Source organism: Eptesicus fuscus, chromosome 20 (genome assembly GCF_027574615.1).
Source record: "Eptesicus fuscus isolate TK198812 chromosome 20, DD_ASM_mEF_20220401, whole genome shotgun sequence".
NCBI classification, from domain to species: domain Eukaryota; kingdom Metazoa; phylum Chordata; class Mammalia; order Chiroptera; family Vespertilionidae; genus Eptesicus; species Eptesicus fuscus.
Window position 1 is genome coordinate 16,566,412 of NC_072492.1, and position 24,405 is coordinate 16,590,816.

Sequence of the window (24,405 nt, forward strand, 5' to 3'; positions counted from 1 at the left end):
TTGACAGCATGAAAATTATCAACTCTTTCATCAAAAGGAAAATTAAAAACCTGGCAGCACCCATCATTTTAGTCACTCTATGCCTGTGTCATGGCAGTTCTGAATTTTGGGGTAAGAGAAAGAGATGGTCCTTGAACTTGAGGAGTTTATGCTCTGAGATGCAGAAAGATGTCTTACTGTGATAAAGCATAAGACAAATGGATAAAAACCACCATACCACAAATCCTCTTTAAGAAAGCCTTTAAAATGAACTTGTAGTTGTCTAAGAAACCTCAGGAGGCTATTCAGCCCATAAGGATCTGTTTTCTTTTTTAAATTATAAAACAAACATGTTCTTCTTTTAAAAAGTTAATATTTTCTAAGTATAAACTATAGACTGTAAAATTTTATAAGCCCACCTTTATCATTTAGAATGTATCTCTTCAGTATTTAAAAAGAATCGCAGATACCAATGTTATTCTTTTTATTTTAACCAATGTTATTCTTTTTTAAAAAATATATATTTTTATTGGTTTCAGAGAGGACGGGAGAGAGAGAGATAGAAACATCAATGATAAGAAAGAATCAGTGATCGGCTGCCTCCTGCACACACCCCACACCAGGCACTGAGCCTGCAACTCAGGCATGTGCCCTGACCGGGAATCGAACTGTGACCTCCTGATTCATAGGTCGATGCTCAACCACTGAGCCACACTGGCCAGGCACAACTTGTCTTTTTCACTTATCAATGTATTTTTTACATCTTTTCCTGCCAGTGCTTAGAAATCTACCTTATTATTTTAAGCTCTCGAGATCTACCACATTATTAAAGAGTTCCATGTAATTCTATAATACAGATATTACCATAATTTATTTAACCATCTTCCTACTAATGGACACTTGGGTTTGTTTCCAATTTTTCTGATTTATGATGCTGCTGAAGTGAATGTTCGTTCCTGTACATATATTTTTGCAAAATAAGTTCCTGGAAGTGGGATTGCTGGGCCGCAGGATCAGTGTGTTTGAAATGTTAACGGATACTGTCAAGTGGTCTTTCCAAAAGCTTATACTGTCTGTACATGATGCCATCCTACCCACACGTATGAGAGTGCCTTTTTCTCCACACCCCTTCCAGTACCCTGTCATTAATCTTTCAAACACTAGCCAATCTGATCTGGTAAAAAATGATATTCCGTGATTTAAAATTTTTTTCCTTTAATTGTTAGTAAGACAGAGCATCTTTTCACCTCTTATTTGTGGCGATTTGTATTCTGTGAATTGCTTCTTTGTGGCATTTGTCTATTTTTCTACAGGATTACCTTTCATATGCAAAGCAATTAGCTCTTTCTGAGTGAGCAAGGGCTCTTACCCGGGTTGAATGAGCCTGAGGAGGGCTGTGCTCTCCCTGGAGATTCTGTGCAAACAGAGTGTGTGCTCCCAGGTGCATTTTTATGGGGGAGGGTCCATTGCTTTCACAACCTCTAGGTCTCTGTGGAGGCCAAAGGCACACAGCAGGGGTGTTCCTATCAACGTCTCACTTCCCCTGGGAGGTAAAAGGCCACACAGGCCAGATAGATAGTGACCAGGCACTTAAAGTGTTTGGATAGCAGGGATCTATTTAAGGGAGGCTGGTGGCTGGTCCTCTAAGGTCCCCATACTTGGGTCTAGAGCACAGGCCAGCAATCTGCTACCCCAGGCCAAAGGGAGGCCACTCCAGGGAAGTGGGTGTTGTGAACAGTTTTATGGGTACACAGCCACGCCCACTTACTTCCTTTGTGCAGTGGCTGCAGAAAGAAGTAGTTGTACAGAGACTGTATGGCCTGTAAAACCTAAAATATTTTCTGTCTGGCCTTTTACAGAAAAAGTTTGACAACCTTTGGTTGAGAGGCCCCAAGAAGCTGCTTAATCACTGTCTTCTGTGGGAAGGCAGGGGCTGACATACCTCTCACCCCACATCCCGCTGGACGCCCCCCCCCCTCCCCCCGCCGCCACTTTTAGTTACACAGGCCAACTCCCTAAGCACTTTTACTGAAGTGCTTTTCTTTTTTTGTTAATTCTCACCTGAGGATATTTTTTTTCCATTGATTTTTAGAAAGAGTGGAAAGGAAGGGGAGAGACAGAAAGAGAGCGAAACATCAGTGTGAGAGAGACCCATCGATTGCCCAAAGAGGGCTGGGGATCTAACTTGTTTTTTTGTTTCTCTTAAGCACTTTTTAAGTCCTCTCTTTCCCCTCCACGGCTGCTCCTGGCCTGAGGCTTCCCCGTAGGCATCCTCCTGTCTCCTGAGGCCTCAGATGAGGGCTCCGACAGCTGCTCCTCCTCCAGAGCAGACCCTGAAAGAGGACTGAGCAGCGGGTCAGCGAGGGCTGGCCTGGAGCTCTTGGGCAATGAGCTAGGGCTGGCTGCAGCTTCTGCTGAGCGGAGCTGAATCTCGTACTGACACAACCCAGGCCTTTGAAAAGCAGAACTGTCAGGAGCAGCTCCCAGTGACGCCGAGCTAGCAACATAATGGCACTTTCTGTTTGTGTCTCCCACCCATATTCTAATTCGGGGGCCAAAGGAGCCTTCAGGGTCGCCTTTAGGAGCATTTGAATCAAGTCTCTTACAACTGCCGTGGGGCCATGGATAACTGCTCCATGATGACCTGGGAATTGGGGGGAATGTGTTGTCATAGAAACCTTATTTTGGGGACTTTCTGAGTCCCAGCGGGTTTAGTGTTGCATGGGTTGTGGTATAAAGATGTACAGGCCCTGTAAGCTGTTACCTCAATTAGTGGAGAGGGGCCCCAAATTGGCAAAATTGCCTTTCCCCGCAGGCCAGGATGGGTTGGCAGCTAGACCTCCTTCCCAGAGCCCAAGAGGTCTGCTGATGGGTGATCCTTTCCTCTGGGGGTGGGGAGGCTCAGAGGGCCCGGGGAATCCACACCAGGGGGGCTACCTGACGGCCAGCACTGGGCTCCCAGGTCCCTGCAGCAGAGGGTGATGTCCTCAGGGGAGGGTGCCAGGTCGTTCCAGGGGTGCAGAGCACTCCCCAGGTGCCGAGCCTCATCCTCCCGCCCCCTGCCCCCATCTGGACAGCACACTCTGGTCTGTTTGCTCAGTGTCTTGTGTTTGTACAACCCCTTTAACTCACTTCATCGGCCGGAGCACAAATACCAGCCACAGGCTGAGCCGGCGTCTTTGGGTCGCCACCCCACAATCCAGGGCCTGGGTTGCTTAGAGATGGGAGCAGATGCAGCCAACATTGTGGACATGTCTTTTACACTTCATTACTCTGACCCCTGTCCGTGCGGGCAGGACGGGGAGTTCTGAGCTGAAACCCTCTCAGAAAAGTGATTACAAAACGTTGCCAGGCTCCTTGGTGAAAAATTTCTCTGTGGGCTTTTCCTGTTTGAATCAATGAAGCCTGACTTTGAACCTGAGGAAGAAATGATCCCATGGTGGTGGGGATCTGAGTCTGAAGGAAACAGAATAAATACTCCTCTGTCAAAACCTGAGAGGAGAGGAGGGAAGGATTCGGATGCAGCCACGAAGCAGGTGTCCCGTGCGGGGTTGGAGGTTAGCATTCCTGCTCGGCTGACCTGTTTGTACAGGACGCGGTCAGCTCGGTCAGCTCTCCCGGAGCCCAGGGGCCAGGTGAGCAGGACTCTCCCAGAGCGGGAGCCGTTCTCCCTCTCCGTTTCTGTTCTGTGCCTTGTGAACCCAAAGCAGTCAGCTGATCGCCATTGGCCTGGGGAAAATTCACCCATCGAGGGTTCCGCATTGTGAACTTGCTTCAGCATGTGACAAGTTCAGGGGTGGACAGAAAGTGTCGTGGGCACCGGCAGGGCTGGACCTGGCTGGGAAGGCAGATGAGGTGGCCGGGGGCGTGGAAGCGCTCCTCCCACCCCTTCAGCAGTGAAGCGGAAAGGTGACCACAAGGACCTGCTCCTGACATTAAGTGCTTGGAGCTGCCAGGTGGTTTGGGCTTAGGAAATAGCTCGGCTCTGCTGAGTCTGCTTGTCTAGACGGGTACCTGGATCCTGTCCTGTACAGGTTGTACGGAGCTGTGGGTGTGTACACCAGCCACTTGAGGACAAGGCTCACCTCTGGAAGGGGCCTGAGGGCCAGCATGCCAGCCTCCGCCCAGGCTGCACGTGGCATCTCCCCCAGGGCCAGGGTGTGCCCCCAGCTGGTGGGCTCAGGAAACCACAAATTTGGAAAGTCAGTGTCAGGTGGCTGACACAGGAGCCCTTCTGTCCCTGCCTACCAGCAACCCCAAGGGCTGTCTTGGGGGCCCTGGGTAGAGAGACATCTTAGTGGATCTTCTAGGGAAGGCAGCCCATCCTCACCACCCTGCAGCCTCGGCCTCTGGGGACTCCCATCTAGTAGCCTTGCTCTGTGGCCAGAAATCCAGGGGAGGGGCCGCCTGCAGCTGCTGTTTTCCCCTCTGGGAAGGTCACACAGCCAGGCCTGTTTCCTGGGCAGCTGAGGGGCTGAGAGAATGAGTCACCAACAGCACCCCCTGGGAGGGAGCACGGCTGGCCGGCAGGGAGGGCCCGGCAGAGCCCACCGCAGCCCTACCCTCTCAGGCAGCAAGGGGGGTGGTGGAAGCACCCAGGGCTGGGGGACGGGGCCTGCACTCCCCGCACCTGTGAGTTCAGTGACTCCTGAGTCAGGAAACAGTCTCTGCTGAGTGTTTGCCCCGGCATCTGTCATTGCAGCACGGCTCCGGCTTCCTTCTTGGCAGCAGAGCTGGCTCTTCCCTCCACCTGGCCCTTGAGGCCCTCACTAGAGCACTCTGCTCAGTACTCAGCCACCACTCCATCACCAGGCTTCTGAGCAGCCATTATGTGCAGCTGAGGTCGAGCAGAGGCAGAGGAGGGAGAGAAGGAGGAAGGAGAAGCATGGAGACCAGTGGGAGGAGGAGACTCGGGTGGGAAGATGAAACAGGAGAGTCCACTTGATGGTGTGGCCCAGGACCATGGCAGGTCAGCCAGGGAAGGCCAGGGGGCGGGGAGGAGCAGATGGGTCTAACAGGAGGATCAGAGGAAGAGCAGACAGAATGCTTAACAAGGAACACAGAGCATGAGGTGTGAGGGTCATTGCTTTGGGGCCCAACTGAAGTGTGTACAGAGCAGCTCAACAGTTGTGCACATAAACTTGACCTGTTTTGGATCCCAAATTTGACCCTTGCCAGCTTACGAGTGTTCCATGACTTTTCTAATCCTAAAGTGTTTTAACCATTAAGTGAGGATAAAAAGTGACACCTGCCCCATTAAGGTTGTTTGGAGGTTTGTTTGTTTTTAATTTTAAAAAAAATATTTTTATTGATTTCAGAGAGGAAGGAAGAAGGAGAGAGAGATAGAAACATCAATGATGAGAGAGAATCATCCATCGGCTGCCTCCTGCATACCCCTTACTGGGGGTCGAGCCCTCAACCTGGGCATGTGCCCAAATCCTGACCTCCTAGTTCAGTGATGGCGAACCTCTGACACGCGTGTCAGTGCCATTTCTGATGACATGCGACCGCTGAGGCGGCCACATGCCGAGGATGAAACATTTATGTTATTTAAACTATAAATATCGCGAAATAATGTTTTTTCCTCAAAGTGACACACTATCCTAGTTATGCTCGTTTTTTTGGCGAAGTTTGACACACCAAGCTCAAAAGGTTGCCCATCACTGTCCTAGTTCATGAGTCGATGCTCAACCACTGAGCCACGCCAGCTAGGCCTGTTTGGAGGGCTTTTAAGATAAGATATAGAGTAGATATTACAAATAGTTGCTATTATAATGATGCTATTATATTATAATAACATAGTATTATATTAATATAATCATGCTATATATCATTATATACCACCACTTAATAATAAGGAAAATCCTTTGATCTAGCCGCCCCTGGGCACAACAGATGGGGATATTTCTGGCAGGCGTGACAGCTTTGGGAGGAAGGGAAGGAAGTGGCTTAAAAGATCACACAATAAGTATTAACATTTGAAAATAATTAGTGTCCACAGGGAAACCCTCTCTTCTGCTGTGCTTGTTATTCTTCTGTGTCCACTGCTGCCAGGATGTTTATGCTTTGGGTTTCATTGGTCAAGGTCATTCTTGATGTACTTTTCAGAGAGATTTCACCTGACATAAATGCTAAAAGCTGAAAAACACTCTGACTTCCTATTTCAACACTTCTGTTGGTAAAAAAAGCCATGAACTAAGAAGTTAAATGGCAAACTAGGAAAACATACCTGCAGTGTGTGAATAAATTGTGACTGCATTATATATAAAGAGCCTAATCAAAATCAATATAAAAATATTAACATCCTTATAGGAAAAAAAGGATAAATGGAGAATATAAATGACTTTTAAAACTGTAGACAAACGTCCAAAGTCATTAGTAATAAAATAAATGTATGTTTTTAAAATTCTTTTTAATCATGGAAAATTTAAATATATATGGTATTAGAGAGAATAGTATAATGAACCCCACATACCCATCTTGCAACTTCAACAATTAACTCATGGCCATTCTTGTTTCATTTCTACCTCCACCCACCCATCCAGATTACTTTGAAACAAATGTCAGCCACCAATTCATTTCATTCATACTCAAATAAATGGATTTTACCACAGCAGGATATTGGTGAAGTGGCAAATATTAAAAATAAAAATAATGGTAATGAACAATGGAATGGCGACAGTGAAACAGACACTCTCCTATGCTGCTGGTGGGAAGATCGATTGGTATAAGTTTTCTAGAAGGCAATTTGGCACAGAGTATGACAACTGATTCTCTTTCGGGACTTTATCTTAAGGAAATAATTGCTATATGCACATATATTTATCTCCAAGGATATTCATTTAAGGATGTTCATTTGTTGTTTATGATAAAAATTAAAAAGGCCCTGAGGGCCTGGCTGGCGTGGCTCGGTGGTTGAGCATCAACCTATGAACCAGAAGGTCTTGGTTCGATTCCCAGTCAGAGCACATGCTCGGGTTGCAGGCTCCATCCCAGTGTTGGGTGTGCAGGAGGCAGCCAATTAATGATTCTCTCTCATCATTGATGTTTCTGTCTCGCTCTCCCTCTCCCTTCCTCTCCGAAATCAATAAAAATATTTTAAAAATAAATAAATAAAAGGCCCTTAGGCCCAACATCAGAGAAATGCAGAAAGTATGGACCAGACAGTCATTACAAACTATGCTGAAGATGAATATGAACTTAGAAAACATTTATAATATAGCAAAAAATAAAAAGTTTATAAAACAATATTTAGCATATGATCCCAATTTTGTTGTAAAGTTATAGGTATTTGTAGGAAAAAAAGTTAAAGGGAAATATATCGAAATGGTAACATGGTTATATCAGGCTGATTTTTATTTTATCCTTTATGTATACTTTGTTTCAAATGTTTTACAGTGGACATGCATTGCTCTTCTAACCAGGAAAAAGAATCATAATTTAAAATACAGGATGTTGATGCTGGGAACACTGAGTGGTATGGTTTGCCCTGAGGCTCTATGCTCCCCTAGTAATGACCCTGCTGACCAAAACCACATGTTGGGGAGGAGAATTTTCTTGGTGTTGCTAAGAGTGTCCTAGGCCGGGAGAAGCAGGGCAGCAAGGAAGGCAGCTGGAAGGCTTACTGCCCTTGTCCAGACATGAGGGTTGGGGGTCTCCCCCAGGGGCACATGGGAAGGCAGCTCTTTGCCCAGCTTTCTGTTCTTCCCTGTTCTGGATCTAGTTGTGGGGAGAAGACTCCAGAAGATCAGATCTGAGTTGCATATTGGCCCCAAGCCCCTGTTGTTCTGTTGGTCTCTAGCCTGGGTTAGGGTTAGGGCAAGCTGGAGCTTAAGGACAAAGGGAAAGGGTTGGCTGCCTGCTTCTCTGGAGTATCCCGTCGCCCCGTTGAAAAGTTTGAGCCTTTGTGCGTAAGGGGGACTGCACCAACAAAAGTGTCTCGCTGGCCTGACTCTGCACCAAGGGGCCTTTGCTACACCCGGCTCGTGTCCTCCTTTACTCTTCTGGTGGATTCTGAGCCCTCTTTGATCCTTTTCTTCCTTCACCTGTCCTGGCTGGACTGGCATTCCAGGTGGGAACAGTTCCCCCCTTCCGCACAAACAGAACCAGTCTTTGGGTTCTCCCTGGGGCTGGTATGGCCCCAGAGATGCCTCCCCTACACGCTGCCTTGCTGGAGTAGCCAGCATGGAGAAGCCAAAATATGTGAGCCCAGGAACTGAGGCATGTCCTCTGAATCACAGCATACCTGGGAGGCATGTGTGCACAGAGTAAGATTGGGTGCCACCGTGCTCACCGGGGTGTGCCTAGGCACACATGAGCACATCGCATTACGCTGTCTCCTGTTGGGGATTTCCACCTGCCCCTTGTTCTCCTCTGACCCTCCCTGAGAAGCCTGAGCGGACAGAGGACCCACTCTATGCGGGGCTGGAGGAAGAGCTCTTTGTGGGCTGGGAATTCTTTGGGGAGCCTGGATAGCCTACTTGGCCTCGTATCATATGCTATAGACTTATTCATGTTCCTTTTAAGACTTTTTATTGATTTTTAGAGAGAGAAGAAGGGAGAGAGAGAGAGAGAGAGAGAGAGAGAGAGAGAGAGAGAGAGAGAGACATTGATGTGAAAGAGAAACATCGACCGGCTGCCTCCTGCACGCTCCCTTACAGGGGAATCAAGTCCGCAACCTGGGCACGTACCCGGACTGGGAATCGAACCAGCAACCTTTCCGTGCAAAGGACGACGCCCAACCAACTGAGCACCACACCCACCAGGGCTGGTGTTCCTTTTTAATTCTGGGATCCAAAACATTTGAATTCCTCATTCATGTTTGTGTGTTTTTTTAACAGTGATTGAGACATAATTCATATACCATGTAATTCACCTAAAGTATACAATTCACTGGTTTTTATTATATTCACTGTTGTGTAGTATTGTATTCACTGTTGTGTAGTTATCAGCATAATTAATTATAGCGCCCCAAATGGAAACCCTGTACCCATTAGCATTTCCTCCCTATTTCCTCCCAGCTTCCTCTACACCAGCCCTAGGCAACCACTGATCTATTCTCTGTCTCTGTGGATTTGCCTCGCCTGGACTTTTCATGTAAATGCAGTCATACAATATGTGGTCTTTTGTGACTGGCTTCTTTCGTAAGGTTCATCCATGTTGTACTATGAGTCAGTACTTCATTTCTTTTTATGGCTGGCTAATATGCTCTTGTGTGGATATACCACATTTTGTTTACCCATTCATTCATTGATGGACATTGAGATTGTTTCCACTTTTGGGATATTATGAATAAGGCTGCTATAAGCATTCCTGTACAAGTTTCTGTGTGGGTATTGTTTAATTTCTCTTGGATTTCTACCTAGGAGTGAAATGACTGGATCATATGATAACTCTGTTTAACTGTTGGAGGTACTGCCAGGTGCAGCCAATCAATGATTCTCTCTCATCATTGATGTTTCTATCTCTCCTTCTCCCTTCCTCTCTGAAATCAATAAAAAAAAACAAAAAAAACCAAAAACTTATTTTCAAAAATGCTATTGTCCTTATAATGGTCTCTCTCAGAAACCAGATCTGTATTAACATTTTTCAACAAATTCAGGTTAGGAATAGGATCATAATAGATATGAAGCACAAAGTTTTTACTTTAGATGATGCCCCTTACTTGTTTTTTTCCTGTTTTACCGAGACATAGTTACATATAGCACTGTATTAGTGTAAAACATGATGATTTGGTATATGCGATATTCATTTTAGTTGTGGGTAACATGGGCAGAAATGATGCAAGGCCAAGTTCAAACTGCTTGTGTTCAGCAACAGTGGATTAGCTTGCAAGCCATCGTGTTTAATAAAACCCCCAAATGATCGCAGACAAGTGGGGGAGGGGAACATATACATAGTATGAAACAGGCTGGCTTAGCTTCCAGAGAGGGGTCCTCAGTGCGAGGCCACGGTGAGTGTGGGTGGAACCTCCTTGAGGTTCTAGAGAGAAGCAGTGACTGGCTGTTTTGGGGGGGCGAAGGGGCGGGGAAGGGTGCTTTGCCTCAGGTCTGAATCCGTGACTGCATTACCCTATTTTACCATGCCTGGATTTGTGTGGAATCACTGAGGGTTCTAGCTTTGAAGTTATGTCAAACGAGCCCAGAATAAAGTTATGTGCGATGCAAGAGTGGCCTCACTGGGAGGAGAGCCTGAGTGTGTTTAGCCACCGGCCTTCTCAGGTGACGATTTCTGGGGCCGTGGAAAGGGAAAGCCGTCCTTGCACTTAGAAATTCAGAAGCAGGAATCTTCCCAGGCCGGTGCCCTTGTCGGCGCTGAGGGAACTGTAGAATTTTGATTGACACCTTCCAGAAATCTACTCTCTCAGAACTGAAAGCAGCTTTTGCTGACATCTGGTCCTTCTGGGACGCTGATATTTTTATTTATAAAAATGACACTCTTGTCCCCAAATAGATTCTTATTTTTAACTGCCTTGCTCCCTTTGAGGGATGCCTGTCTCCCAGCTTGGCTCGCTTGCATCTCAGTGTCATCCTGTAAAGACAAGAAGGCCCCTGGCCTGTGGGAGCAGAGGAGGGACAGTTGCCAACCAGGAAGTCCCAACAGCTCTGTCCTCACATCTGGGGTCCGAATTCTGCATTGCGATCCTCCTCTGTCCTTATCAACCTCAGGCCGGGAAGGAAAAACTTCCCATTCGTAGTCATTACCTGGACTAATTCTGTGAATTCAGGGAGGAGAGCAGATAAGAAAAAGTGCCTGATGAACCTTGATCCTCTCTTCCCCTCCTTCATCCATCCTTTGCCCCTCTCGCAGCTGAAGTTGCCCTTGCCTCTTGTCTTACAGCTGCCCAACATGTTTGGTGACCTTCGGTCCACGTTTATTGCCTTGATGATTGGATCCTATGCCTCCTCAGCAGTCACCTTCCCAGGAATCAAGGTGAGGGTGTGGCCAGCTGGTTTCCAGTGCGTTTATTTTGTGTTAGTGTCTGAACAGAGGCTTCTCTCCAGGCTCCTTCAGCCCTCTCTGAAGAGGGAAATGCTTGTGGGTGCAGGAGGCTGGCCCCTCCCCACCACCCAAACCTGGGAGGATGCACCTGGGCACCATGGGAGTCAGAAAAGAACCGCACTTGGCCTGGGGGATGGAAAATAAAAGCATACCACCACAGGCTGCCTTGCATTTCTGAGCTAGGGTGCAGAAAGGGGATGGGTGAGTTTGTCCCCGATCCTGAGTCCAGCTCCAGTCTCCCCACCCCCAGGTCTGTTGTTGTTGGGCTGTTACTCGCCATTAGCCAGAGCGCTGCTCTCGGCCAAGTTGGTTCAGCTGTTTCCCTCCCCGGCAGGATTCTGAGCCCATGGAAGTCACACAGGGTCAGGATGAAGCCAACACCTCCCAGGCCGTCAGCCCCAGTTCCTACTCCAGATCCTGTTGCTCCCACCAGGGCTTCAGAAGGGGCTTTTCCCTGCTCTGGCACCAGCACCAGTAAAATCCCCTTTCCTGGGGTGCGTGGGGCCATCGAGGAGGAGAAGTCACAGGTGTGGGCTGGTCTCCTGGGAATCAAAGTGTGTGGAGGGCCTAGGGCCAGCCATCCTGTGGCTTTTAGGGAGTCTCACTCCCGAGTGCAGAGAAGCCTGCATGTGCCTCGTCCTCCTGCCTCAGTGCTGAGCTGCTGCTGGTCCCGCCCTGGGGAGCTGGCAGCTTCTGCCAGGACTCCGGGGTCTCTGGTTCTGGAAATAAATTGCAGTCATGACAGTTACAGCTAAGATGCTGTGCTCAGCAGGCTTCCCCCTGCCACTCTAGGAGCGTCACACCTGCCTCACCCCCACCACAATACCATAAGGACACGTGCCAGTCTTACACCCACTTCTCTGAGGAGGAAAGTGAGACAGCCACCTGTTCATTCCTCGGGTATTTTTCACAACTGTCATGTACACTTCGAGGTGCTGGAGAAACATCCGTGGACAAGGCTAACAGGCTCCTGTTCTCAGGGGCTAAACTAACAGTGGACGAGTAAATGAATTGAGACATCAGTATTCTCAGCCAAGGCTGCTCACTGAGAGCCAGAGACATGACAGTGATGGGGGCATGGGGGGTGTCAGGGAAGGCCTCTCCTAAGAAGTGACATCTGGTCCAAGGTTAAGGACATGCCAGGGTGAGTTGGGGTACTTGGGATGCAGTATCTGATGACCAATCACCCAAGTTGACCAGGCTGTCCTCCTCACGCAGCTCAGCACAGATGATCCTGCCTGCTACCCACTTGGCTCCTGTGCTAACTCTGCCCCCGGCCCTGCCCCCGCCCCGTTGTGCCTTTCAGGTCATCTACGACTTCGGTGTCTCCTTCATCATCATCCTCGTGGTCTGGGCCGGCTGCTCCGGCCTGGTTTTCCTCAACTGCTTCTTTAACTGGCCTCTGGAGCCCTTCCCAGGGCCAGAGGACATGGACTACTCGTAAGTGGAGTGCTGTCCGTCCCCAGCCCCACCCCAGTTATGGCCCCGGGCGGCACTGACAGGCTCTTCCTGTGGCGTCCAGGGTGAAGATAAAGTTCAGTTGGCTGGGCTTTGACCACAAGATCACAGGGAAGCAGTTCTACAAGCAGGTGACTACAGTGGGGCGCCGCCTCAGCGTGGGCAGCTCCATGCGGAGCAACAAGGAGCAAGCGGCACTGCAGGAGGGCCACAAGCTCTGCCTGTCCACCGTCGACCTGGAGGTGAAGTGCAAGCCAGATGCCGCAGGTACCCAACGGGGGCCCTCATCTTCCTGACACGTTAGCAGGGGCACCTGCACTCACACCCACACCTGCACTCACACCCACACCCACACCCCCAGCACAGGAAGGGGTAGCTGATCTGGATCTGGAAGCCCTGGCCCCAGAGGGCCAGCACCATCTGAGGACTTTGTGGGTCTCATCTCACTTAATTCCCACTTCATCCCAAAAGGGCAGCCAGCACCATCCACCCCGGTGTACAGATGAGCAACTATCAGTCACTAATTCATTTCATTCATATGCTCAGAGAGGATGAGGGACCCACCCAGTTTGTTTTACACAGCTGGGTGACCCCACTCTAGTACCCACCCCTTTAACCTCACCGGGCCCATTCTCGCATCCAGCATGGAATGATTTGGTCAGCAAATCAGCCTCTCCGCCCGACATGGGGCCCCTGAATGACAGGTGGGCCGTGGGCCATGGAGATCTGGGCCCTGGTTATCCCTGAACCCCTGTGGCCTTCTCCCCACAGCGGCCCCCTCCTTCATGCACAGCATATTCAGCCCCATCCTGCTGCTCAGCCTCGTCACCATGTGCGTCACGCAGCTGCGGCTCATCTTCTACATGGGCGCCATGAACAGCATCCTCAAGTTCCTGGTCAGCGGTGATCAGGACAAAGGTAGGTGGCCCTGGACCTCGGTGCACAGCCCCATAAGAGGGCCCCCCCCGCCCCCGCACTGGTGGTCACTCCTGCCGCCTAAGATCGAGCCCACTGCCCAGCCAGCTGGACGGTATTAGGCTGGGCCGGGAAATGACAGCGTCCGAGTGACCCCTTGCTGGTCAGAGCCATTCCATCACAGTCCCATTAGAGATTCCCGGTCGAGGAGGGAGGGAGGACTAGAATAACTATGTGTATCTGGGGAGTGAGGTGTATGTTTTCATCGCCTGAGGAGCTGGTTGGCGTGTCTGTGAATGAAAACATTACTGGGAACTGAGTACTCTACCTGAGAACCTGATGACAGACAGCCAAGCCAACCCAATGCCAAGAATCCCCTGGGAAACCGCAGCGTTGGGGTGTGGAGCACCCAGGGGGGCCGAGGGGGGCTCAGGCCGGCTCGGCTGGAGACTTTGGGGCACTGGGGCCCGCACTGGGATCAGCGCCCTGGGCTGGCAGCGGGGCCAGGTGGAGCTTCCTCACATGTGTGATCCAGTCCAGACTTGCTCAGGCTGGTAAACAAAACTGATAACCCACACACTACTTTCCCAAAACAGCACAGAAGGTCTGTAGTGCATTAGAGGTTTTGGTTCTACAAAGAAAGTCAGTACTTCCTCAGGGCCCGAGCTGAGTCAGCTTTAGTCATCCCTGAGCGGGACAAACACCTTCGGTAAATGCTTTTTTATTGACAGCGTCATTGGTGTGCAACGTTTTGTTAGTTTAATTGTTTTTCCCTAGGGGTTGTAAGGAATCAAATACAAATACAGTTTGTAGAAGGGACGCAGCCTGCACAAATGGGAAAGATGACGCGGGCACCAGATAACACTGGTTCCGCTGTGCACATGGACGCCCGTGGAGGAGCACTGTCACGTGCCCTTGCACAATTTCATCATGAATGCTGACACAGGAAAGGCCCTGTTTTTTACAGGAAAAAATGACTTATTTAGCTTTGTGGAGTCTAGTGACGTCCCCCCGGATTGCTACCACAGGAGCGGTTTCATTACGTAACACTCGTTAAAATCTGTGGACTGAACTTTAGGGAAAGCTGATCTGTTATGTCTCAACACCCTCTATTTAAAAGCCTCAGGCCCAGGGAGGTGGAGACCCCAGAGTGTACAGAGAAGGGTCCTCACTGGCCCTTAGAAGGCAAATCTGCCTGCTGCTGAGTCATGGCTTTTTGCTCAAGTTCTCTGAGAAATCCTTTGCTGCTCAAGAGAAATTCTTTTTCAACTGTTTCCCACATTCAAAAAGCCAGTTTCAAGAAGTAGAGGAAGTTGGGCCAGGAAATTCCATCTGCAGCTGACAGGGCATTGGTTTTCCCCATCCTGCTCCTGTGAGCTGTTGTGCATGACACCCACAGCCCGGACTGTGCCCAGTGGGGTGGCCTCAGGGTCAGGGAGCCGCTGGGTGGACAGGAGACCAGCTCTGGCTGTCTGGGGGAGACCCGTGGTATCAGATGCTTTGCTGGGGGGTTGGGATGCATTGTTTGACTTCTCTTGCCCTCGGAGCACAACTATGACAGAGCAGTGTTCCCAAAGGGCCACACGACAGTGAGTTCTGCCCAGTCTCTTGCACCCACACTACTTCCCATCATGGTCCTCGGGAAACCACAGGCCTGATTCACCAGCCCCCGCCTGTGACTGGGCCCCAGCTGGACATGACTGAGACCCCAGCAGACAGTGAAAGGTCAGCAGGCGCCCGCGCTGGGCCCCCTCCCGCCTCCTCTCCTAAAAGCCTGGCTCCTGCTCAGCCACCCATGGGTGCTCTGAGAGTCAGGTCTAGGTGGGAAATGACGTGAATGCCGGGCCCAGAGCTAGCCAGCCTCCGTGCCCGTCTCCCTGTAACAACCTTCGAGATTTCCGCTGCTAACTTTGCTCCTTTCTGCCTTTTCACTTTGCTTTCTTGATGCAGTGATGGCCGCTGGTAAGCAGGGGGGACTGTCGGGGAGCATTGCAACGTCCCCTCCCAGCCAGTCTCTGTTCAGTGGAGAAATGCCTTGCCTTGAATGCCAAACATCCCTCTCGGGCAGACTGTGGGAGGAGTGGGGTGGGGTGGGGTGGGGTGGGGTGGGGTGGGGTAGCCAACTTTCAGTTTCCATTTGCCCCTCCTCAACCCCCCAAGTCCCATTTTGATTTTAAGCTCTTTGAGGATGGAAGCCCTTACATGGGATCCCCTGTGAGTGATGCCCTCCTGGTTTGTTTCTAATGCAGAGAAGTAATGGCCAGTCTTATACAAGCCTCCGGCCAGGCATTGGTAATTTTGTGGTTCCCAAGTCAGAGACTTCCTGCAGCGCCTGGGGAAGCCATTGTGACACCCAGGATTTCACTTGCTGTTTCTTGGAAACAAGCAGGGGATTTGGAGAAGAGAATAGGGTGCCTACCCTCGTGCCAGCTCTGATCTCAGAGGTTAGGGTCCCGGCTCCCCTCAAATCCATGGTGACATGAGGCGGGTCTGGGGATGACCTGTGGGGTCTCAGACTTTGTCCGGTGCCCGCGCCGGCCTCTGTCAGGAGCCCCCATGACGCAGCCTTCTTCCTCCCCAGTTAGCCTCTATACCTCCATTTTCGGGGTGCTCCAGCTCCTCTGCCTGCTGACGGCCCCCATCATCGGCTACATCATGGACTGGAGGATGAAGGAGTGTGAAGATGCCACTGAAGAGCCCGAGGAGAAAGACGCCAACCAGTGCGTAGGCAGCACCTGGGCCTGGCTCTCAGCCCCAGGGAAAAAAGCCCCCCAAGTCAGATGTTAGGCAGGGACAGGGGTGCGTGGCGGGGTAGGTTTTAAAGCAAGCAGGGAGGCGAGAGAGGTGCCCGAGGCTACTCTCCCCAGGGCTTTAAGACACTCGCTTGCTCAGCTCAGCACACATTCGGGGCTGTGGCTTCTTTATGGTAGGCTGCAGTTTGGGGAGCACTGAGTTAGGTAAAAGGAGAGGAGAAATGAGAGGAAGGTCAGCATGCAGTCAAACCATTCTGCTTTTAGGACCACACTCAGATGCTTAGCATGAGAAGCACAATGGGTGAATGACCCTAAATCAGTGCTGCCTTGCCTACAAGGCTCACGCCACGGCGAGAGTAGTAAGTCGCCGTAACTGTAATAGGTGTTAATAGACTTGTTCATGATCACGAGCCTTAAACAAGGCACTGGAGCCCTACCTTCTGTAAGGGTTGGGCTCTAAGATCAGAGGAGAGTTAAGTGCTGTCTTCTGTGACTCCACCTTAGTATAATAAGCTGTTGTTTATTGTATCAGGCCCTGTGCCAAGCACTTAATGCACAATCTCAGTTAAGCCTCACAGCACCTCGGTTAAGTGTGTGCTGATGTGATACCCATTTTACAGATGGGGAACTGTAGTTAGGAGTTTGAATAACTGGTCCGAGGTCCCACAGTGAGGAAGTGGTCGGCCTGAGACTCCATACACATCCCCCAGCACCTGGCATTCGTTCTTGGAGTTACACAGTTGTCCATGGGGCGTCTGTGGGTGGTGAGACAAGAATCGGTGCTAGTGAATTCACAAGGAAGTAATTATAGAGAAGGCTTTGTTATCTAGGTCAGGTCCTACCGCCAAGAGGTGATTTGTGCCCATTCCAGTTCCATCTGCTGCACATTTGTTTCTATTTCACTACCTCCTGCTCGCCCAAGGGGAAACCCACTCACTCCTTTACTGGGTTTGTTATCTGCTTTACCATCAGCTCCCCGCAGGATTTGGGGGAAGTTGAAGCCAATGATGAAGCGAGGCTTTGCCTCGTCCTAACGTGGGCACACTCTGCTCCTTCCCTCCTCATCATTTGAGCTCAGTCTTCACTAAAGCCGTGCAGGGTATTGATGTCACACCTTTCATCTCTGACCTGTCCCCTGAGATTCATGCTCAGTGCTCAGTCAAGGGGGTGCAGTGGGAGTGTCCCTAGTGCTGGTCTAGCTCCAACGGTCCCTAAAATGTGTGGGTGGCCTCTGAGTCTTGAGTTTGTCCACAAGCTGCGACTCCTGGAGCCTGACTTGTTGAGAGCTCACCCTCCTCCAGGGAGCCTGTGCCACCCTCCTCCAGTGTGTGCTCTGTGTCTCTGCAGAGGCGAGAAGAAGAAGACACGAGACCGGCAGATCCAGAAGGTCACCAACGCCATGCGGGCTTTTGCCTTCACAAACGTGCTGCTTGTGGGCTTTGGGGTGACATGTCTCATTCCCAACCTGCCTCTACAGGTGGGTGTGGGGAAAGGGAGAGGTCAGGTGGGGTAAGGGTACAATGAGACTAAAAAGTGCAAGTCTAAAAGGGGACAAAGAGAATGGTGGCTTTTCATTCATTTAATTCATCCAACCAACTCACCAGCCCCCTGCTGTTTATACCAAGAGCCTCTTACCTGCCAGGCTTTGTGCTCAATGCTAGGAGTGAGCGGTCAATGGCACTGGGGTTGCCTTTCACAAAAGACTCTTCTCTATGAAGGTATATCATTCCTCTTGGTCTTTTGTGCATTGCATACCACACATACCACCATCATACCATTTTCCAGAACTGTTCTGGGTAGTTGTGTGGCTACTTAGTTTGCGTTGCTCAAACAGCTGAAATCTGAGGTCCAAAGAGGTCTGGCTAATCTGGTGTTGATGGGAACATCTGTCCCTCAGATACAAGAATGCTTACAAAGCCTATCCATTGTAGAGAGGAAAAAGATTGGCATCTGGGTTCAAAAGCTTAATTTCGTTCCACAGATTTCTGATGCTTTTGAAACCTAACATTTGGCAGAGATTATCACCCGTCTGACTCCACCCTTAGGTCCATGAACATGTACTAGCCCCAACCCCCAAGATTATGAACTTTGAAGGGACTTGAGTGATGGCCTCGCTCCCAGGTGGGTGTAGCCTGAGGTCAGATGTTATCTTGAGCCTGGTCCAAGATGAAAGCAAGAGTCCCTTCCTTTTTACAAGTGGCCACGTGTTGAGGAACATTAAATACCAGGTGTGCACCACCCATGGGTACTGTCACGTGACTGTGCTGACACCGGGGTGTGCAGATCAGAGTAAACCATTGGAAACTTGCACCGGTTCCAGGTGGGAGTGCTGTTCCCTCCCTGGTGCCCTCCTGGCCTCCTGGTGGCTGCCCTCTCTGCAACACTAGCAGACCCTGACCACCTTGTCCAGTTGAGGGGCACTGCTTAGTGGGGACAGTCGTCCACTTTTATTTTATTTTTTTTTTTGAGTTCTCATTGGAAGAAAAATTATGAAAAAGCAACAAGGCAGTTGAAGTGGAAAGGGGGAGCCCGCCCAAGTATGTGCCTGCACATTCGGGCACAGCCCTCTTTGAGCAGAGAGTAGCCCCTGCCCCCTCCACCGCCCACGTTCCAGGGACAGATCCTGGCTGCTGAGGAGGAGGGCAGGGCTTTGTCTGAAGAGCAAACAAAGGGTCCTGGTGGCCAAGTGGACAAATCTTGTCCCTCTGCATCGTTAGCAAGTGCTTCTCAGAACTCGCAAAGCCTGCCCCAGCAGCCTTCTCCTACGGCAGAGCTTTCCTCGGCACGTTAGGGCCTGAGTGACCAGGCAGGGAGACCTCAGCACAGTCCCCTGTCAGCAATAGCAGGATCCAGTCGTGACTCGTGACCTCCTGCTTAGTGCTACTGATACACATTTCACAACAGACCCTTGGTGGGGCCGTGGCGGGGGGGGGGGGGGGGGGAGCCCTGACTTTCAGCATTTGCCAATTTCCATGGTGTAACTGTTCTCATCGTGGCTGATTTTTCAACCAGTATGATGTCACCCATTGTGGGGTTGGAAAGAGAATCACAGTATCCCACCATCATGTGGTATTTCCTTCCACCATACAAAAACCTTGAGAACATAGATCATAGTAACACATCATAAAATATTAGGAAGTGATAAGTTTTGAGTATTCATTACCTGTGTTTTTAATATAATTTGTTTAATTGTAAGTTTATAAAATGTCAGTTTCCATAACGACTGTGTTTAACAACTGCCTTGAAGAATTCCTAAAAATTCAGGAATTGGCCCCGCAGAGCCAACTCTAGGTTGCCAGTGCCCCCATTGTTCAGGACCCTAGGAACTAGGGTAGGGGCAGAGGGTGAGGGTCCACACAGCCTTCTGCTCACTCTCTGTTCTCCCTCCCTCAGATCCTCTCCTTCATCCTGCACACAATTGTGCGGGGATTCATCCACTCTGCCATTGGGGGCCTGTACGCCGCCGTGTAAGTCCTGGGATCTACGGGTGGCCTGGTGGCAGAGGGTGAGGGAGGGACTTACGGGGGGTTTGTGGTGGGACCACGGTCCTGAGGGGGGCAGCCTGCCCTTTCAGAGTTCATTTTCTTGCATCAGGGACAGGTACCAGGGCTTTGTTGGGTGTGTCGGGAAGGCCAGGCCTGGCGGGAGGTGGGTCAGTGGGCAGACAGTTGGATGCCCACAAGCCTTGGCATTTAACACGAAGTCAGTTCTCAGCCAGTCAGTACCTCTGAGCAGCTCATGGTGCCCCGGGGGCCGCTGCTCCACTGAGTTGGCTGCCTCTGGTTGCTCACGGGAAGGCCAGGGGTGGGTTCCGACTGCCCCAAGCTCAATGTTGACGTTCAAATGACCCTCAGCAGGAGCAGGGACATGGATCACTGAGCCAGAATATATCAGACAGTTCTCACCCAGAATCTCACAGGGCTGGCCTCCTACCCACAGCCTTCTCGGGGCGTGGCTACATTGAAACCTGCCTCTTCTCCCGAGAGGCCACCCATGCACAAGGAACCGCCGCGTCCTTCCTCTTTGGGCCGAGGCTAGTTTCAAAAATTGGAACCTGAACACCATCCACTGTCTCTCTCTGACCGAAGATCAAATTGTTCTCCACTCGGAGCCCCTTCCCACCGCTGGGGCCCCAAAGCCTGATGTTTTCTAAGAGCTTGCTAGAACTCTCTCCCCCTCCCAACAGCATTGCATGGGGGTCACACCAGGTCCCCCACCCACCCAGGCCTGGAGGAAGTTGCGGCTGCCTGGGCAGGGTCTGAGGCAGTCGCTGAAAGCTCTGATGCCACGTTTCCGTGATTACACAATGCTCCTCTGGATGAGGGCACCGCAGAGCCAGGCCCAGCCTCCATCCTGCTCCCTCGGCCTGTTTCCCAAGCTCCCGCTGGCACCACACTTTCCACTCAGTTCAGCCAGGCACCCCCAGGCCCAGGGCACACCTGGGCAGGGTGGGTCCTCCCCAGAGTCTGGGGCCTTAGGTTGGTACAAAAGAGAATTTCACTTTGCACAACTGCTCAGCAGAAAGTAATCTGAAGGCAGTTGCCCACTGTTCTCTGAGGCTAATCCTGCCTCTTCTCTGGCACCAGCGCACCTGGGGCCAGGCTGAGGCCAGGAGCATGTGGAAAGCCTGGGAGGGGCCTTCCGATGACAGGATGTCTATTGCCCTGCAGGTACCCCTCCACCCAGTTTGGCAGCCTCACAGGACTGCAGTCTCTGGTCAGCGCGCTCTTCGCTCTCCTGCAGCAGCCCCTGTTTCTGGCCATGATGGGTCCCCTCCAAGGAGACCCTCTGTGGGTAAGCAGGGCCAGGGGGCGGTGGGTTACAGGCATCTGCCCCGATCTGCTGGGCGGAGCTGAGAGGCATTGCTCAGGGGCTTCCAGAGCCCCAAAGACAAGAAGTTTGGGAACTTTGGTTAAGATCGAATCAGAGTCCCCTTGTGACTGGCGGCTGGACAGGAGGAGAAAAGTGCCCTTTCTGGACCCGATTTTGAGATAAAGAGAATCTAGTTGTGTCCCTGCCCCACCCCCCGGAGATTTAGATGAGTAGGTCTGAGGTCAGGGCTGGGGGTGGGGGGAGGCAGAGGGCAGGCCCGGAGGGAATGCTGGTGCTGGAATGTGGCCCTCCAGCCTCTTGAACATTCCAGTTTGTTTTTCCTCTCCTGTCCTGTGACTTTCTCCCCTTTCCCAAACCTGAGTGTGAGGAAGGGTCTCGAATTGGACAGCCCCCCCCCCCCCCCCCCCCGTCCCCTGCCCCATGTGATGGCAACTTTCATCCCTGCCGCCCCAGGTGAACGTGGGGCTGCTGGTCATGAGCCTGCTGGGGTTCTGCCTCCCCCTCTACCTCATCTGCTACCGGCGCCAGCTGGAGCGGCAGCTGCAGCAGAAGAGGGAAGATGACAAGCTTTTCCTCAAGCTCAACGGCTCATCCAACCAGGAGGCTTTCGTGTAGTGCCCACCACCTCAGAACTGTGGCCTCCTGCCCTTGCGTCAGTGACTCACCAGTGTCCTGCCCACCCCAGAGGACTCCATGCACCCCCAGGAACCTCTCCTCCATGCTGGAGTCCATGCGCCCTCCCGGGGCCCTGGTCCTGCCTTGGAGCTCTGCTGTGGAAGGACCGGGAGGGCCTGGCCGTGGGATTTTCCTGCTGCTGGAAGAGGGCTGCCCTGGGCTTTGCTCTGCCACCTTTGAGGCTCCATGGAGCCTTGAGGCTCCCTGGTACCTGCAGGAGGAGCCAGGAAGACCCCTGATAGTCACGCTCTCCCTCCAGTATCTGGATTCTGCCTCTTGCCAAAGCAGAGGGGTCTGCCGTTCACTGCCTACCACCTGCCTCTCAGCTGCATGCCCTCCCACCACGCCTGCCTGAGGACAAAGGCCTGCACTGTCTGCACCCCCCTCGCCCGGCCCCTCGTCTCCTCCCCTGGTCAGTCTGAGGCTGCCTGAGGAAGGAAGGACCCGCTTCCTGTTGTTGGTGCTAACTCCTTTGTGATTCCAGCCCCCTGTGGCCAGGCCATGGCCTGTCCTCCCGTTTGAGGCCTGTGGAGAAGACCCCCTGGCGGAAAGCCTGGGCGGGAATGGGGGGCCACACTAGGGTCAGGAGCCAGGGACAAAGGACCTCGGGATCTAAGTGGAGAGCAAGTTTGTGCTGCCACCGTCATCCAGTCCGTGACCTGAAGGGAATTAAAGGGGCACCAACACACAGCTGTTGTTGTGGGGCTGGAAGTGAGGCTGTGGTTGATAGACTGGAGGCCAGGCCTGGTGGGGAGGTAGATAGTGAGGGGCCTAGGGGTTTGTGTATGTGAGGGTGTGTACATGTGAGATGTGAGAGAGAGGTGTGTGGGATGGTGGTGGGGTGTGGGCTCTGGGTATCTGCTGTTATTCTCCCAGAGCCGCCCAGGAGCCAGGCAGGCCTGCAACAGGCTCAGCGCCCAGGAGCCAGCCTGGCTCATCTGGGAGTTTGTGGGCGGCTGTGGAGCCACCGCGCCCCCTGCTGGCAGACTCCTCCAGGGCCCTGAGCTGTTTACAGGGGAGTCCTTCCTTCCTCTGCCAGGCGGCCCGATCTACAGATCCACCCACCAGGACTTGCCCAGAAATGTGTCTGGGACTTCCCGGGAGCGCAGAGACGGGTGGGTGGATTTTTAGGTTTCTAGTTTTTGTTTGTTGTTTTAAGTTTTATCAGACTCCTTTTTATAAAGCAATAAACCAGTTTTCCTCCTGTTAGGGTTGCCCCTGCTAGCACATCAGGTAAGGGCTACACGTGCCTGTTTTGAGCTGGAGGAGAAAAGGCAAGACCGGCTTCGCTGCCTCTGACCAGCCCCAGTCGTACTCGGCTGCTCCCAGTCTCCCCGGATGATTGCCAGCTTGGGAGGGGAAGGGCTGGGAAAAGGCGCCTCCACCCCCAACTGGACCTGTGCAGACCTCTTCGAAGGGGACGACCCCCTCCTCTGCTGCTTCTCCCATCCAAACAGGCTAATCCTGGCCCCTGCGGTCCCCTGCTCGGATCTCCTGTCACCGGTCAGCTATCCTGAGGGTTCCTCCTGAGTTCAATCCCAGGAGAGCCTCAGACTCAGAGAGACAGAGGCAGAACATGGTGGGAGGAATGGACAGAGCAGGAGGGGCAGATCCAGGCCCAAATTCGAGGTCTGTGTCAACAGATAAGCATCTTGAACACGCCTTCCTAGACTTCAGTCCACTCAAATATTAAAGAAAAATGTTTATCATTTGGGGTAGTGAACACACAGATGATGTATTATAGAACTGTACACCTGAAACCTACATAATTTTATGAACCAATGTCACCCCAATAAATTCAATTACAAAACATTTGTTTAAAACGTATTTTAAACCCTGGCCAGGTAGCTCAGTTGGGTGAAGCATCATCCCGATACACCAAGGTTTCAGGTTCAATCTCTGGTCAGGGCACATACAAGATCAACCAATGAATGCATGGGTGGCGGGAACAACAAATGGATGTCCTGTCACCCCCACCCCCACCGCCATGCCCCCTTCTCTCAAATCAGTAAATAAATTTTTTAAACGTACATTTTTTAAAAAGAGAACAAGATCAACATTTCCCAAAACTTACCTCAGAACACTAGTTATGTGAGGTTTAATGGTTATGCTAAATTTTTAAAAAAGTCTTTGAGTCAAATTTCAGGAATGCTGAGTTAAAGTCAGGCATGTTTCTTTGCAGCAAGCACTTGCAGCGCTCTTTGGCATGCGCATGGACTTCGTGGCCCTCCGAGAGGGAGGGTGGTGTGCTGCGCGGGGAGGCATGGCTTTAACAGTCCGAGGGCCGTCCTCCATGTGGCCCAATGGAGCTCCTTGGTGTTTGTTGAACGTGTGTAAACTCCAGGTCTTGCCTTTGATGTAGACTCTGGAGCCTAGATTTTGCTAAGCCTCACCTGGTGATTCTGGTGCCTCCCCAGAGTTTGAGATCCACGGACAGAGGAGCACAGTTTGGGGAAATGTTGATTAGCGAGGGCCCTTCCAGCTGGGACAACATGCTGAGGTTACAGACAAGACCTGTGCTGACCCCGGAGCACCCAAAGTGGGGGCTGCTGCCTCTCTCCCACCCACCCGCAGGGTGTGGGCACTTTGCGGAAAGGAGGCATTGACAAATGAGTTCAGGGTGCAAATCAGTCTAGGGCCAAAAGCGCATAGGGAATGGGGGGATGAAATGGGAGCAGGGTACCAGATGGGTCAGCTACCACCCACACCCGCCAGTCATTCTACTCTTGACTGTACAGAAGTGATGGGTTATCATCATTGAATCATGCAAGAGATAAATGGATCTTATCAT

The 24,405-nt window shown here is 51.4% G+C and overlaps 1 protein-coding gene and 1 non-coding gene across 2 annotated transcripts in view; one reads left to right on the plus strand and one right to left on the minus strand.

Moving 5' to 3' along the window:
• The window catches only part of SLC43A2 (solute carrier family 43 member 2), a 41,500-nt gene extending 18,177 nt beyond the window's left edge, over positions 1-23,323 (plus strand). Inside the window, exons 5-13 of the mRNA XM_028155042.2 lie at positions 10,819-10,911; positions 12,287-12,420; positions 12,503-12,705; positions 13,210-13,356; positions 15,935-16,073; positions 17,454-17,583; positions 19,500-19,573; positions 20,777-20,900; positions 21,393-23,323. Coding sequence (XP_028010843.1) covers positions 10,819-10,911; positions 12,287-12,420; positions 12,503-12,705; positions 13,210-13,356; positions 15,935-16,073; positions 17,454-17,583; positions 19,500-19,573; positions 20,777-20,900; positions 21,393-21,554 — 1,206 coding nt within the window. The 3' untranslated portion in view covers positions 21,555-23,323. The remainder of the gene's footprint in view (positions 1-10,818; positions 10,912-12,286; positions 12,421-12,502; positions 12,706-13,209; positions 13,357-15,934; positions 16,074-17,453; positions 17,584-19,499; positions 19,574-20,776; positions 20,901-21,392) is intronic.
• Positions 9,537-9,605, minus strand: LOC114233877 (small nucleolar RNA SNORD50). Its single transcript, XR_003620065.1, has one exon. It is a non-coding gene; the product is annotated as a small nucleolar RNA SNORD50 (small nucleolar RNA).
• Positions 23,324-24,405: the final 1,082 nt, after the last annotated feature.